The following is a 16,212-nucleotide window of genomic DNA, read 5'->3' as shown; positions in this document are numbered from 1 at the left end:
CCAGCTAGTCACGTATGGTTTTCCCCGTGTCACGCACTGAGCAGCAGACAAGCCCAAGGGCACGAGGCCACGTGGCCAGAGCAGGGCCAGCCTCCGCAAGCCACCCCACGCCACCCAGAGACCTGCAGGGACCTGAAATGCCACTCAGCAGGGCAGGGTCACAGGTCTGCACAGAAGTGGGCCCAGAGCCACAGGCAGACACAGGTGCCCCCGTGGTGCCTCCGAGAGCCAGGTTAGTGCCGGGTGAAAAGTGCCTTCAGGGACCGGCCAACGCCCCCCAGACATGAGCTGCACCCCCAGAGCCCCTGGGGATCAGGGCTGACGCCTCGGGCGATAGAGGAGGCACCCCGGAGTCGAAACTCCCTTCTCTGCCCCAAAGGAGGGCATGCCGAGCGGGGAGCCCCGGCCCAGCTGCAGCTCAAGGCCGTCCAGGCGCCCCCAGGCCTCCCGAGACGCGGGTCATTAGTGGCTGCAGCGACCTCCATCCTGAACGCCTCGCACCTGCCGGGTGGCAAGAAGCCTCCAGGTGCTCCCACAGGGGTGCCGAGCACCCGAGGTCCACCCCACCACGCCCTCGCCGGGCCGTGAAGACCTCCTGGACGGCAGCCCAGCAAGAGGCACAGCGACAGGAGCGGCTGCGCCCCCTGCCACCACACGGTGTGGACGCAAGGGGTCCCCTCACACGACACAGTGCCAGGGCCAGTGCGCACAGGGACTGCAGCCGGCCGGTCGGAGCAGGGGGCATGCCTGTTATTTTGGCTCCAAGATTTTATTTTTACTGTTGGCAACAGAATTGCATTTTTTATGCGTTTTTCCACCTTTCAATAAAAACACAGAAGCACATCAAGTAAGATCCCAACACCCTGCTTTTGCCCAGACCGGCTCCAAGAAGACGCAGCAGCGTGCAAGGCTCGCCAGGACGCCCAGCACGGGACGCCCCCAGGCCCGCAGCCAAGACGGCCGCTCGTGGCGACCAGAGACAGAACTGTGCCTCCCCGAGAGCCCCGGGACGAGCGGGAGAAGAAGCCAGAGGAGAGACAAGCGAGGGCGGGCGGGCCCGGCGGGAGCCAGGAGGCGCTAACAGCAGACAGCGAGGGGACACGGGGCTGATGCCACGTGGTCCGGCACCGTGTGTGGCCTGCACAGTCCTTCCCGAGCCCAGCGCCCAACCCAGAGCCCCTGGTCATCTCAGACCGGTCCTGTGCCGGCCAAGGGCGGGTCAGAAGCTCTATCCACGCGAGTCATCTGTGGACGCAGCACGCTCTCCAGGCACCTCGGCCCAAGGCTTCCTTCTGCATCGTCACCCTATCCACGGGGAGGCCGAGCGACGTCCCAGCCAGGTCCCAGACAGCTGGAGGACAGGCGCCGCCCCGGCACCTGCGGGCTTCTGGCTGACTTACAGAGGGGCGGGGGGGGGCGGGGGGCACGGCTCCTCCGAGGGCTGCTGTTTGTGTTTTTGTTTGGAGGGCGGCTGAACGGGTGCTTCCAATGTCATCCACAAGAACTGGGTGAAATGCAAGGGTGCAGGGATCCTTCTGCGTTCCAAAATGACCGCATTGCACAACTCCAGTCCAAGGTAAGAGAAAATAATTAGGATTCAAAGAGTGAACTACCCAGCGTGTTAGTTAAAACGAGAACCTGGAAACCAGCGAAAAAGCCGTTCAGTCGGAACGCAGGCCCCGCAGAGCAGCCTCCTGCCCGAGCAGCCTGCAGACACGGCGACAGACGCAAGCGCACACGGCCCGCCACGCGCACGACGGGAGCCGCGCGCAGGCATCTCAGGCGAGGAGACGGGCAGCACGGTGTCCTGGCCTGGGGCCCACGAGCCAGCGGTCACAGAAAGAAGCCGGGAGACCACGCAGGGCCTGGCGGCACGGCTCCAGGAGCAGCAGCCAGCGTGCCGACGCCGCCCGCGGGCGCTTCCGAGGAGAGGCCTGAGTGCCCGGAACGAACAAGGCGGGGTTCACCCTAACCTGGAGGCCTTGCAGCACACTGTGGACACCCGCGGGCTCCCTACGAGGCAGAGCACGCAGACGGACCCTTGGAAAACAGAAGGTTCGGAATACCCCAAATCCCGAGACTGCAAAGACTGCCGCTCGGGGCAAGGGACCCGGCCGCGGAGCCCACGAGACGCCCGGGCGACGGGCCAGCCGAGGGCCGAGCAGACACTGAGGACTCACCGCACACCACTGCAGGCACCGCCGTTCTGGAATGGGAAGCAAAGGGCTCCGTCTGAGCCAGGCCATAGGGGTCGACACCTCGGACGCGCCCCGGCCCTCATGCAAAGCCTGCGGGAAACTCCCGACCTCAACCATCACCACTGAACACCTGCAAGATCCTCGGCTCAGCCGCGAAAACCGGAAGGAGCGGACGTGATTTTCTACACACGGAAACCGGAAGGAGCGGACGTGATTTTCTACACACGGAAACCGGAAGGAGCGGACGTAATTTTCTACACACGGAAACCGGGAGAAGCGGACGTGATTTTCTACACACGGAAACCGGGAGGAGCGGACGTGATTTTCTACACACGGAAACCGGGAGGAGCGGACGTGATTTTCTACACACGGAAACCGGGAGGAGCGGACGTGATTTTCTACACACGGAAACCGGGAGGAGCAGACGTGACTTTCTACACACGGAAACCGGAAGGAGCGGACGTGATTTTCTACAAGGGACCTTTGGTGAGGGAGTCCAACAGGGCCCCGAAAGCCCGGCGGTTGAAGGCCCATGGAGGGCAACGGTTCCAGAAGAACAGCCGGGCGGCGAGGGCCACGTCGGGGCCTGGCAGCCCACCCCCCGGACACCAGCTTCGCCAGGGGCCCCTGACCGCAGTGCCCTGCGAACGGTGCACCAGAACACGACGCCCTGACTCGCCTCCCGGTGCAGATGCCGGGACCCTCCAGTGCGCTTGAAAACCAAGCCGAGGCTCTTTCGCTAAATTCGGCCGAGAAAGGCCCCAGGCTAGTTAAGGAGCCCCGAGCACTGACACAGGCTCCACTGTATCTGTACCCTGGACACACTCAAGCAGCTGGCAGCACTCAGAAATAAAGTTTTAACAAATTATCAAAAAACACCAACTTGATATTGATCCATCGAACTAAAAGCACAAAATGTAACGTTTCAATAACCCTAATCACGTGTGCAAAAGTTTACTGTGGAAGGACAGCCAGCCAAGCGACACACCTCCCCGCACGCCGGGCTGCAACCGCCCGCCCCTCCAGGGTGGACGCCCGGGACCGAGGCACCCAGCCGGCCCCACGAACCCGTGGCTCAAACTGAGTCAACCGCCGGAGGAGGAGACGCACTTCTTTGCCTGGATGCGGCAGACAGAGCAGCAGCGGACACGAGCCGGCTCTGGTCCACGTCCGGGACCAAAGGGAGCTCAGACCGCCCCCAGGAGACAGCCCCGCGGGCCCGCCGCCGTGGAGGGGCGCGGACGGCAACCGGCTAGGCGACCAGCACAGACACCCCTCGCCTCCTGGCGGCACGGCTGGAAACTGGCTCTGAGAGAGCGGGAAGGTGCCTCGGCAAACAAAGCCGGAGGGAAATTCCTGGCGCAGGGCCAGCGCAGGGGTGTCTGGGTGAGTGAGTGACACGATTAAGCCGTAGAAGATTAGTAGCAAATGAGAAACACTTTCAAGTGTTATCTCAGCAGGAGATAACCCATCGTGGGTGTACCAACCAAGCCACACAGGGCAGCGAGAAAACGTCAAAGGACGCTTTAAGCAAGTGGGTGACACGCCGCATTTAGCCCAGACCCTGTGGGCCTCAGAAGGGAGGCCTGCGGGACGCCCGCCGTCACCTGCTGCACCTGGACCCAACCACACGGACAGCACAGCCAAGCGCCAGCCACGCTCAGAAGGCGGCCTGGGTCCAGGCTCTCCAAGGGGAGGGACAAGCAGGGCCCCCAGCCCCCAGGCCCCCCAAGGTGGCGCCACCTCAGACTTATGATTCAGGGCTTCTCAAAGCAAAACACCATCTGTCTTCTTACGTGGACAACAAAGTGCAAAACACCGAAGCTGCTGGCACACCCCACCCCCCACCCCCGCCGCCCACTCCCGCCCCGCCCCGAGACAGAACGCGGCCGGCGCGGCATTTACCTGTGTCCAGGCGCTTTCCCGGGGACCCCTCCTCCACCTCGGAGTCGCCGCAGGTGCTTCGCGACCTTTTTCTTGGCTGCAGAAGAGTCTCCAACCTCGGAAGGACTACAGACAAAAAGGTTTTGGTCCCTAGCTGAGGAGAAGTTGGCTGGGTTTCAGTGTTCTTGGCAGACTTTGGGGGGCTTACACTTTTCGATTTGCAGAAGAGAACAGAAGTGCGTCTGTTTACATCGCTTGATGGCTCCGCCACCGCGGAGGCCGCCGCCGGCGCATCGCCACTACTGGCGAGGGTGGGCTCTGGAGGGTGTCCGATTACCAGTGCGCTCTGAGTGCAAGTGCTATGTGATTCATTACCAAATGTGACTCTTTTGAATAGTTTACTCTGCTCTGGGTTGAGTTCTACTGGTTTGAGGGTTGGTGGTTCTGAATTAGTCTCCGAGTTTGAAGGAAGAGGTAATGCATCTGATGGTTCAAGTTTAGGGGGAGATTTATCTCCTGAAAAAATTATAAATAAAGTGATTTTTGAAAACTGATAATTATAAAATCTATTATAAAACTTACTATAAATGTGAAGTCCACCAAAATACTAATTCAATCAAGGAAACACAGCATCACACACAACTGTCTGCAAGCAGCCGCGGGTTACCCTGTGTGCGCTTCCCTGACACCGAGGCCGCGGCGCCTGGCGCCCAGGTGTCCAGAGCTACCCTCTGAAGACAACCCTGAGGACCACCGCACGTGCGCCAGCGTCAAGTCATCATTCGAGTTCATGACAGTTTCTGCAATCAACATCCACTTACCTTGAGGAAGAAAAATATTTCACGTAACTAAGGGGCTCTAAGCGGGCATTCCCACAGTCCTGACCTGGTCCACAAGGTTAGCAGACAGAGGAAACAGCACGTAGACCTGACTTCTGACCAGGGCACTCTAAGTCGTGTCAAAACCAGGGAGTGGTGAGTGGCTGCGAACGATCCAGGAGAGCAGGAACACTTCCCACTCTGTTCTCAGATACACTAACTTCTGTGCCACCTCCAGAGACATTACAACCTAAGTTCTTTCTCCTAAGTCTGACTTTAAATATAAAAACACAACCTCTGGACAAAGACTGTTTTAACCTCTTAAGAAAAAGGCTTTAAAAGTTACTAACATGGGAACAAGACGCCTGAGAGCCGGCCTGTCAGCCCCGGGCCCCGAGAGGCTGGAGAAGCCTCCCCAGGGAGGGCTGGCCGGGGCGGGCACAGCCTCTGGGATAAAGCCACCGAGGCTGCTCTCCAGGCAAGGCGGATACTGGCTTCAGGACGTATGACATAAAACCAGAAGACACTAAGTAGTACGTATCATCACAAAGTACAGTTTCTATTTTATGAAACCTGCACAGCTCCCCAAAACCGTCTAGAACACATAAGGTTAATATTTTAAATCCAAAGTCATTCTGAAAATGAAAAGCTACACAACTTCTAAGGTTCGTTTACGTCTCTGAGCAAATGTTTCGAGAATTCTCCCAACTTATGGTGAGGAGAGCCTGCCAGGCTCGGAGCCCAGGAGGGTGGCACGGAACTGCAGGAGCACTCTGCCCAGGCAGCTGTGGTCAGGCTCTGCCCCAGAGGGGCCTTCGCTTTCAACCGCCGCTCAAAGCCTGTTAAGGCACGTGACAGCGACGCAGAAAATGAGCAGAGCGCCTCTCCTGGACCACAAGCTGTTAGAAGCATCAGTTTCAGGAGACACTGACTCATCTTGCGCATGTGTGGAAACGCTAGGGCCTGAGGCCCACTGCTGGCGCGCGGCTGGTGAGGAACCTCCCCCGCCCGCTGCTCGTGACCACGTGGGGAACACTGACCAGGTGGGAACTAGGGACATGCAGAGTGACCGCTGGGAGGCTTCCTGTCACTCACTAGGAACACCAAGGGCATCTTCCCAGGGGTGGGGCCCTCCTCCCTCCCTTTCCCCCACCCGCCCCCAGACCCACAAGGGCTCTCGTGCTGACCTGACAACAAGGTGTCAGCATCTGCCACAGCCTCAGCAGGCAGGGGGACGCAGGGGTGGCAGTGCCGCCCCCCCCCAGGCCCCCCCACTCAGCAAGCGCGCTAGGCGACCTCAGGCCCCACCCCCAGGCTTGGCCGCTCCTGCTGGGGCAGCCGCCGCCCCGCAGCCCCCCGCAGGCGCCCACGGCCCTGGCCGCCCACACACGAGGCCCCGGACCACGTGGTCCACAGCGGACTGCGCCCACACCCAGCCTGTGCCAGCCGCGGGGAACGGGGGGGCTCTTCAGAGGGGCCACCCGACCCTCCCCTCCCTGAAGGCTACGCTATGGCACAGGGCCCTGCAGTCTGCCGGGGCGGCTCACAGAGGCATGTTCCCAGGCCTCTGAGGGCCGCGCAGATGCAGAGTGGGCGTCAAGGACAGAAGCTGCTCAGGTGACCCGGTGCAAACCACCCCCACCACCAGCTGCGGGACCCTCGCAGGCCACTGGCCCCAAGCCTCCGTGCCCTCGTCCGTCAGACGAGGACAGACAGCACAGTGACCAATGACCCCGCCGCGCTCGCCACGCTCAGAGCAGGTGCCAAGCAGAGCCCTGGGGGGGGGCGTGGGGGTGCACACGGAGCCGACATGACAGCGCAAGTCCCTGTACAGTCACTGGCTGCGAACAATCACGCCGCTTAAACGCTCGTGAAAAGCGCTCGATTAACTTCTAGAACAAACGCTCTTCGTTCGTGGCATAAACGAATGCAGAGCACCTGAAATCCTGTTCACAGGAGCTCATCACACACAGAACAGCCCGGCGGCTCCACTCGGGGCACCCCACCTGCCCCACTGCTTCGGGGCATCTGCAGGGCAGCTTCTCCACCGTCCACACCCGTGGCGCCAACCCGCCCAAGAGACGCTTCCAAAGCAAAGCCACAAACGGCCCGGGGAACCAGCGAGGCACCTGTCTGGACGCCGTGCCACCGACCCTCCCGAGTCAGGGGCCCCTGTCCTCACTCGAGCCTCCAGCTGACCCTGGCAGCCCCTCTGGAGCCTCCAGGGAAAGAGACGGGCGCAGGCTTAAAACAGCGGAGACAGGGCTCGAACCCGACACTGGACCAAAGCCCCGACAGCTAGAGGCAGAGGCCCCTCAGCGACCCAGGCCCACGGCCTCGGCCATGCCGTCCTCACTGCCCTGCCCGCACCCCCCAGCTGCTCGACGGAAACCTCACCGTGTGTGAAACCGACGACCCGGGCACGAGGCTCCCCGGCTGACGGCCCCAGACCAGCACCGCACAGACGGGCAGAGTCCGCGGGCGCCCGCCCCAAGGTGCGCGGAGCCCCACGCCCGCCGCCCCTGCCTGGCGCCTGACGCCAGCATCTCCTCCCTGCTCAGGTTTCCAACAGAAACCCGTGAACATTAAATCACAACTAAGACCGCGTTTGATGTTGAGAAATCACCACTCTTTCAAGCGCGACGGATCGATATTGTGGTCCTGAGTCTTTCAGAAGATTCTTGAGTTTTGCCCCGGGACGGTGATCCCAAGTACACGTTTCTACACTCGCTCACAAACGGTTGCTTCCGCCGCCTCCACCAACCTCTGTGTCAGCCACACGACTCCAGCCCCAATGTCTGGAGGCCACGCCGCTTCTTCACGGGGGGCGCCCCCCACCCTCCCTGACAAGCCCGGCTGTTTCTCCTCTCCACCCACACCTCTCCTTCCACGTGTCGCTCCTAACCAGCACGGCTCCAGGCCTCCCTGCTCACATCTGCCGGCCGCGCCTCCACCTGCTTCCTCCGATGTGGGCCAGCCCCACGGAACAGCGAGAGGGGCCGCCAGGGACGCCTGCCCAGCAGGAGAGCTCAGAAGCTGATGGCGGACCAACCTGTCGACACATTCTCCCCCCAACCCACTCTTTTGCACAAGAAGAGAAACGCATGCCCTCAGCCGGAGGGGCAGCTCGGGCAGCGGGAAGGGGCCAGCTGGCAGGCAAGCAGGTGCCCATGCCAGAACCCACGCTCCAGGCCCACCCTGCACCCCGAGGACCCCTGAAGGCACAGAAGGGGGCACAGCCCGGGAACCCAGGTAGGCCCGGCTGTCGAAGGTCCCCTTGGGCAAGAGCTCCTCAGAACCAGAGCCCCAAGAGGCAGGGCCGGCGCAGGTGGTGGCAGGGAGGCTCCCCCAGACTCTACGGACCTAACGTAACTCCCAGAACCCAGGAGAAGCTGCAGAGCCTGCAGCTGACAGCGCAGCCATGCACACAGAGAGGCCATCGCGAGGAAAAGTCTGCAGGAGTGACTCAGGGTCGCTCTCTAAGGGAAGAGAGCTCAGGGTTCCAGGTCCTTCCTGCCCCACTGCTGCCTCAGGCAACTGGATAAAAAAGGAGGGGGACACGCAGGACCCTGCTCCGCCAGAGGGACGCCCAGCGCCAGCCCACTCATGGGCGCCCATGCAGAGGCACACGCGGTCACCGCCAGGACGTGGCAGGTCCACAAGGCTGGCACCCGTCCACAGCACACCACAGTTCTTTTAAAAAGATAAGCTGTAGAACAACCTGGCGTCTGGTTTGATTAACGTCTTTGTTATTCTTATCTGGAAGCGGTGGGGAAAAAAATCAGAAAGACCGTAAAACAGCGGCCAACTGCTGTGCTCGCAGGGAGTCTGACTCCACGTGTCGCTGCCTGAAACGTGCTGACCCTCAGGTGAGGCAAGGAGAGCATGGGGGGGGCCCTCGGCCCGTCCTAGAGCTCCAGCCCCCGGAGGGCACCTCCCAGAGCCCAGGCTGAACTGGCGTCCACGGCCCGTCCTGCCGGGGAGGGGGCTCCTCTGGGCGCGCGTCCGGCCCAGCCCTGTGCCCCACACGCTCGGCCCACGACGGAGCACGGGAGGGACCTTCGCACCCCCCAGGCCCTCCGCCCTCCCAGAAGTGAGTCAGTGAGGGCTGAGCGCACCCCGCGCAGGTCACCAGGCACCCAGTGCAACGACTCTGCTCCACTATCCTGACCCGACACACAGTGGGGCCCCTGTCACTCTCCAACCACCCTGGCAAGGCTGCGGACGACATAGACGGTGCTCCTGAAATAGTTTTCCGGAACCAAGCTGAGAAAAAAGTCTCATTCCATGCCCCAGACTCTCGTTAGTGCCCAAACGCGGCGCGGACGGCACGGACGGCCTGGCGTGTGCCCGGAGGTTTCCGAGCGCTCCTGGCCCGCGCCCCCGAGCGTGCTTACCTTCCTCCCCGGTCTCCTGCCCCAGCTGAGCACCGTCCTCTTCAAAGCCTGCAGTACCTGACTCGGCGGCCGGGGGCTGGCTGTGCTGCTGGCTCAGCTGGCTCCGAAGGGCGGCGATCTCCTTCTTCAGCAACTTGGCCCGCTTGCTCCGCGACCCGCTGGACTTCATGGAGCACGTAAGGTCCAGCATGTCCAGCAGCTCCCGCAGCTGCTCCTCCAGGACCATGTGGGCCCTACTGGCCGGGCTCAGCAACCTGTCCACTGGAAGCAGAGGCACGGCCATCAGAAGCCTCAGACCACCCGGCCGGCCCCACCGGGGAGCCCCGGGCCCCCATCTGCGCGTGGCGCCCACGAGGGCCGCCGCCAGGGGCGTACACTGGAGCAGGGGCGGCGCCCAGGGACGCCGAGCCCTCCTGCTGAGACCAGCCGCCCAGGCCAAGCGAAGACTCCGAGAAAGGGCCCAAGGGAGGTGTGGACTCCCCGAGGGCGCCAGCGTGGGGCGTCTGCGCATCGCGACTGGTGTCTGACCTCAAGTCTCAGGCCCAGGCTGCCGTCTGGCTTTTCTAAAACTGGGCTGCAAAATTCACAGATAATTTGGAGTTTGGGGCACATTTACTACAAAAACCGCTAGCAATTTCCATTTCAGCCAAACACCAAAATTCATAAAGCACAGATTATCTTAAATCAGTGAGAAGCGGGCAAGAAACAAAACAAGTCTACAGAAGCCCCTGCAGATAAAACTGGGACAAAAACGGCAGCGCGCGGCCGCCCAGACAAAGGAACACACCTCCCCCACAGGCACACCTGTTACTAAAGCGCCACCTCGTCCACGAAGGGAACGAGACGACGGCATAGGGAGACACAGCAGAAGGCACCCGACAAAAGCCCGCAGGTAAGAAGGTTCACGGAAACAGAAGGCACGTCGCTTGAGGAGCTCACCACAGCGTCTGGCCCGCCCTCGTGCACCCCAATGCTGAAGGAGGGGCGGGTTAGACTTTGCATCCCTAATTCTATCCTCAGTGAAACCTGGGTGCGGAAGCATACGCAAGCACTTGTGGTGGCTCGCCCGGCTGTTTCCTGCAAGGCCCGACCTCCGCGGCCCCGCGCCCCTGCCCGCCCAGGGCTCCTGTGGGGGCAGAGCCGTGCAGCAAGGCAGCAGCTTCCAAGGGTCGGACGAGTCAGCGGACGGCAGGCCCCCCAAGGCCACGGCGCAAGGAGTGCACCGCCGGGGAGAGGGCCCCGTGGCTGTGCCCTGCTAACTTCCAAGCACAGCGACAGCCTTGCTCTGGCCACAGACGCCCTCCCAAGTCCGTAGGGCCCACATGGGCCCAAGGCCCCGGCTACACTGCTTCCTCGTCTGTATCAGGCCGACCCAGGCCGTCCTGCTCGGGGCCACAGGCCACGCGTCTCTCTCAAGTGGGACCCTGAAACGTGGCTGCCCTGAACAGAGATGCACTGACTGTGAAACACACACCACGCAGCAAAGAGGCAATGGGAAGCCAGTGGAGGCGGCCCTCCGTGATCTTTATGTCACTTACACGTTAAAATCGCCACGAGACACGGTGGGTTAAAAACACGTCACTAAAATAAGTTTCGCCTGTTTTCCGCTTTTTCATGAGGCTACTAGGAAGCCTCAAGTCAGTGTGTGGCTCCCACCCCCTTTCTCCTGGGCCTACCCGTACGGCGTCTGCGGGGGGAGCACCCTCCCGCCTGTTCCCGGACAGCCGCGCTTACCGTCGTCCCAGGAGAAAGGCCGCCGGGGGGCCGCGGGGGGCCGCTCGGGCAGGTGCATCCCTGAGGCCTCCTCGAAGCCGACGCTGTCGGCCTGGCGCCTGGCCTGCCTGAGCACCACGCCACCCTGGTCACGCAGCCGCACGGCCGCCCGGTAGAACACCGTGTCCTTGGCGTTGTACTTCATGCAGTTGTCCACGATGAGGTCAAAGTCCTCCTCCAACTCCCTGAGAGTCCGGTACCCTTGCGCTTCTAACCGTTTCCGCATCGTGGCAAAGTCCATAGGGTGTTTAATGTGATCCAGATAATCCGGAACCTGATTCCAGGGAAGAAAACAGCCGTTTACAGACAAAACAGGATTCATCCGTGCTACGTAACCAGCACGGCTGCCACCTAAGGCAGCCCCACGCGCACATACACACATGAACACGCACACACGCCATGCTCACACAGTACCGAGCGGCAGCAGTGAGACACACCGAACTGAAGCCTGGGTCCTTCCAAGGACCCTCCCAGCCAAGGCCCCTAAAGCACAAACGCAGGAACCCGTCCCCTGGCCGGGCAGACACACACTGGGAAGGGCTCCTTCTTCATCCCTTTGGTCACCGCAGACATGAGGAAGGACGGGGAACGCGAGGGCGAGGACACCCACCTCCTTCAGGCTCACTGGCTGGGCAAATATCCGGGCCGGGTCCTTCTCCTGCAGCTGGTCCAGCACGGAGCGCAGCAGCACGGTGAGCGGGGTCAGCCGCAGCTCCAGGGCCACCTGCTCCAGCTTCACCTGGGGGCCAGCGCACGCGGTCTCAGGGCCCGAGGGGACCCTCCCGCTGAGAAGCCACTTGTTCCTGCCTCAAGTGCTCAACACCACCCTGTGGCCGACGTGGCCCACTTTACGGGCACACACGGCGCCCCTTCCTGCCCGTGCTTCCCGGGACCGCAATGGACACCACACCACCCCAGGCCAGCCAGCCTCCTTCAAGACAGGTCAGTGCCACCCCCCCAAAGCCACTGGCACCCAGGGCGACGGTCACCCGGCCTGCACGGGCCTGCACCCCTCACCAGGGAGGACGGCTTGGAGGAGGCAGGGGGGCGAGGACTGCGGGCCCAGGGGACAAGCAGCTGCACGCCCCGCCCCGCCCCCGGACGCCCCGCCCCCGCGGCCTCACCTGCTCCCTCTTGAGCTTCTCGCGCTTGCGCAGGAGCTCAATGAGCAGGCGCGCGCGCTCCAGGTCGTGCCGCAGCCGCTGCCAGTACTTCAGCTTCTCTTTGGCAGCTTGAATCTCCTCGTCGTTTTCTCTCTGAAGAGAGGAATGGAGTCGGCCTCGTCCCCCGCACAGACCCGCCGAGGAAGGGCTCCACGGCCCAGGCGCCACCTCCCCAGCGTCTCAGCCCCGCGCACGTCCTTCCTGGGGACACGCGTGCGCACCCTGCCAGCCCATCTCCAGGCCAGCGCTGGTGGGGAGGGATGGGGCTGAGCAGCGAGGGCTGGGGACCAGGGCACGCCGGTGGAGAGACCTGGCCGCCCGGGCGGCGCGCCCTCCGGGCAGCCTCGGCTAGGCGCTCCCAAGACCCTCGCCCAGCCAGGCCGCCCAGCCCTCCCACGCACACGTCCTCACTTCCTTCCCGCCCCAGCGCTGCGCAGGCGCTCGGGCCCTCAGCGCGCTCCTCCCGGAGGGTCAGGACTGCTGCCCGTCCCCAGCCCCAGGCGCCCACCCTCTACCGCCTGCGCCCAACACCACCAGGAAGCCCACGTGCCCAGGCTCAGCCCACCCTGTGCCGGCATCTCAGCGGAAGGCTTGCCTGACCACAGCTCCGGGAGGAGGGGGCAGTCGGGCTCCTCACCTCCCCACACCAGCCCCGCGAAGGCTTCCAGCGGGTGTCTGGGGCCCTCCCGATTACAGCAGTCCCGAAGCCGAGTCCGACTTATGCACGGGGCTCCCCTTCCCTGTTGCCGTCGTGGACACACGCACCTCCAGCCTCAGCTAAGGCAGCAGCGCCGGCACTGTTGCCGGAACACGCGGCACAACTCTCAGGCCCTCTTCTCTCCCCGGTCCCTTCTGCCCCTCGGGTTTCCACCCCCATCCAGACAGAGCGGAAACAGCACAGCCAGCAGGCGGGGTCCGGCCCCCGACGCTTATCGCAGTCCTATCCCAGTCCGAAGCCTGAACCTGGCAGCAGGGGGCGCTCTGCCCCGAGGGCGGAAACGGTGAGGATCGACCCTGAGGCCACCACACAGGGGTTGACACTGCCCTCTAGGACCTTGGAGTCTGAAGGCAAAGAACCAATGACGAGCTGCAAGGCACCTCTCTTCTCGCTCTACGGGGAAACGCAGCAGAGCGAGGCCCAGGAGGCCGGGTGCGGGGACATGGGCTGGCCCTGGGCCTCCTCTCCGCCAGGCGTCCTCCAGGCTCCACCAGATTCCAATCACTGGGCTTGTTTTTACGTTATCTGAAATTCTCAGGCATCAACCAGGAGTTAACAGTAACATCGGCTGTATGAACAAAGTCAGTAAATAAATACATTGAAAGGTGGGCTTAGAAAACCAAATTCCCCAAGAGCATCTGAAAATCACCTTGTCCGTTAGTCTGAAACAGACACTGAAAATATCAGCTAAAAGGATGTTTAGCTGATAATGAGGGAGAGGAAGGCAGGTAAGCCCCAACAAGCCCCTGGTGCCCATCTGCTGTGCGCACTGCCCGCTACTGCCCGGCTGCAGGGCTGAAGGGCCGCCAAGGGCGGCTCTCCCCGCGTACCACGGCCCCACCACGCAGGAACCACTGGCAGGACCTGACTGAGGCCCACGCCTCTTCTGCACGAAAGGGCCTGAGTTTCTGACTCTGCTCAAGTGGTCTTACTTCACCTAAAACCAACCCTGGGAAGTTCCACAAACTGGGGCGGTGATGAAGCCATTTCTGGTTCCAAAAAACTCTCAGGAAAGAGGCTCTTAGAGGACGGCTTGCAGTCGAGCCGAGGTCCACCCAACACAGGAGGGGAGGACACCCACCGCCTGGAAGGGAGACGCCAAGACCCCCCCCAGGGTCAGGACCACCTAGGTCGGATCAAAACCCTGTGCTGGAGGCACAGGGCAGGCCAGCTCTGCGGGGTGAGGCCCTGGCACACGCACCCGACTCCCCAGACATCACCAAGGGCCTAAAGACCCTGAGGGACAGCCACCCCGGCCCCTGAAGCTGACGCCAGCGGCAGCAAGGCAGACAGCGAGTGGCCCTGCCCCAGCAGAGCAGGACAACCGTGTTGTCCCAAAGCCACCAGAGAGCGGACAGGGGACGCTCTCCCGCCAGGGGGCGCATCGGGGTGAGTGGGCGGGCATGCTCGCTCAAAGGCAGGACAGGAGGGACAGGAGCCACACCCCACCCCAGCACTCGCTGCAGGCCCTCACCCCCAGCAGGCTCTGCAGGATGGCGGAGGACAGGCTCCAGGGAGGGTCACCGCCAAGGGGACCCGCTCTCAACAGACCACCGAGGAGGCAGCACCCAACAACCCGAGGCGCCTCGTCTGCCCCAGGCCAGCTCATTCCATCTGTCTGTCTGTCCCCAACCAGAAGGCGGCCACGGGAGGGAAGGGCTGCACGTGCCCTCTTCCAGAGCCCGGCTCAGGGCTAAATGAGTCAGCTTAACCTCTAATACCAAGTAATTTTAAGGTTTCAAAGAACATCAAAAATCACACCAAGCCCTGAACGTCCCGTGTGGAACATTAATGTTTCGGACGTCCGCACAAGTCAACTTTGCTAGAACGCGATGGAAGAAGGAGCTGGGTGCCGCCCTTCCACCCGTCCGCCTCCTGTCCTTCCCACGAAGCGGGAGCTCACGCCCCCAGCGTGGCGGGTGGCAGGCCGCCCCGCGTCCGTGTCCCTGCCCACACAGGCCACACAGCTGGGCTCTGTAAGACCCAGTCAGAGCCCTCTCCTGGCCAAGCCAAGGTACACCTCAGGGCTCAGTGTAAGTCATAAGGACCCAGATCTCTGTGGTTCCTCCCAATTCCTTCTGCCAAGAGAGCTGACGCTTCCCCTTCCCGTTTCCTGTGGGTGAATCCTCCCATCGTTACAAATCTACCTCGTGTGGGGCAGGATGGGAATACAACACGACTGGTCTCGAACCCTCGTGCCGGCCTCCTGAGAGCACATGCTCCACCAGGAGTGACCCCCCACCCCGCTCCCCTGAGGTGCAGGCAGGCCCCTCGCGTGCACACGCCTCCAACCCCCCAGCTTCCTGCCCCCAAACCCAGCCCAGGTCCCACCGGCAACCACATAGGCCCCGGGCCGCCACTCCCAGCGCGGTTCACCCTGCACCCCCCCAGGGCCCCGAGACGAGACTCCTGGGGCTGCATTCTCCACGTCTCCCATTTCTCTGCCGTCACCCAGGCGAGGACGAAGCCCTCCGTCCTGCCTCGCTGCCCCGATCTTGCGACACCTGCTTACCCGCCACCCCAGAGGCCTGCAGACTCTGGGCCCCCGCCCCCGCCCCCCTTTCCTGGAGCTCCCGAGACAGCACCCAAGCAAGCCAGCTGACCTCAGTCCCCATGGTTCCAGCCCTGCGGCCTCCTGAACGGCCCCCAGCCCACAGCTGGCCCTCCCGGCCCACGGGCACGTGTTCCGACACAGCCCTGACCGAGACCCGAACTCCAGGCCCGATGCAGAGGAGGGAGGAGCGCGCAGGGCGCCACTAACTAAGGCCCGGGTCTGACGGAAGGCTGAGGGTGAGCCCCAGGGGCCAGGCCCCCACCGGTGAGCACGGGCGCCCCCGGCCCGCAGGGTCGGCAGCACGACCAACACAAGCAGTCAGCGGTCCTGACGCTGGATGGAGGGGGCAGGCGGGCGCGGGACAGCTGAGCACCCGGCAGGCCAGCAGGGCTCAGGACGCGGCACCTCCCGGCCCCTCTGTGCGCACGTCCACCGTAGCCGCAGCCCAGGGCTCAGGGAGCCGCTTGGTGTGCAAGGTCCACCCGAGCAAACAAGGGCGGCAGCACTGCGTCTGCACAGAGGCCTGTGCCACGTCTCGGGGGAGGGGACTCAGATGGCACTGCGGGCACCAGGACCCCCAGGGGAGAGACGGCCCCAACAGCACACCCTCGGGGGCAGCGGGTCTGAGAAGCACACCCTGTAGCCTTGCGGTGCCTCCTTTCCTAGGGATGGAGGAGGGTCGGGGACACGGCCCACCCCACAGAGGC

The 16,212-nt window shown here is 62.9% G+C and overlaps 1 protein-coding gene across 10 annotated transcripts in view; it reads right to left on the bottom strand.

The window, feature by feature from the left end:
- Positions 1-16,212, bottom strand: part of BRD1 (bromodomain containing 1) — a 34,886-nt gene that overhangs the window by 5,452 nt on the left and 13,222 nt on the right. For 4 of the 10 annotated variants that reach the window (XM_033865815.2, XM_033865814.2, XM_033865813.2 and 1 more), the window contains exons 4-8: positions 12,195-12,326; positions 11,681-11,809; positions 11,032-11,344; positions 9,298-9,558; positions 4,104-4,598 (exon numbers count right to left, since the gene is read on the bottom strand). In XM_033865815.2, the coding sequence (XP_033721706.1) occupies positions 4,104-4,598; positions 9,298-9,558; positions 11,032-11,344; positions 11,681-11,809; positions 12,195-12,326 (1,330 nt within the window). The remainder of the gene's footprint in view (positions 1-4,103; positions 4,599-9,297; positions 9,559-11,031; positions 11,345-11,680; positions 11,810-12,194; positions 12,327-16,212) is intronic. The other 6 variants (XR_012324110.1, XM_033865817.2, XM_033865816.2 and 3 more) reach the window with 6 other exon arrangements.

This window comes from Tursiops truncatus, chromosome 11 (genome assembly GCF_011762595.2).
Source record: "Tursiops truncatus isolate mTurTru1 chromosome 11, mTurTru1.mat.Y, whole genome shotgun sequence".
Lineage (NCBI taxonomy): Eukaryota > Metazoa > Chordata > Mammalia > Artiodactyla > Delphinidae > Tursiops > Tursiops truncatus.
This window is presented reverse-complemented; position numbering and strand designations above follow the sequence as displayed.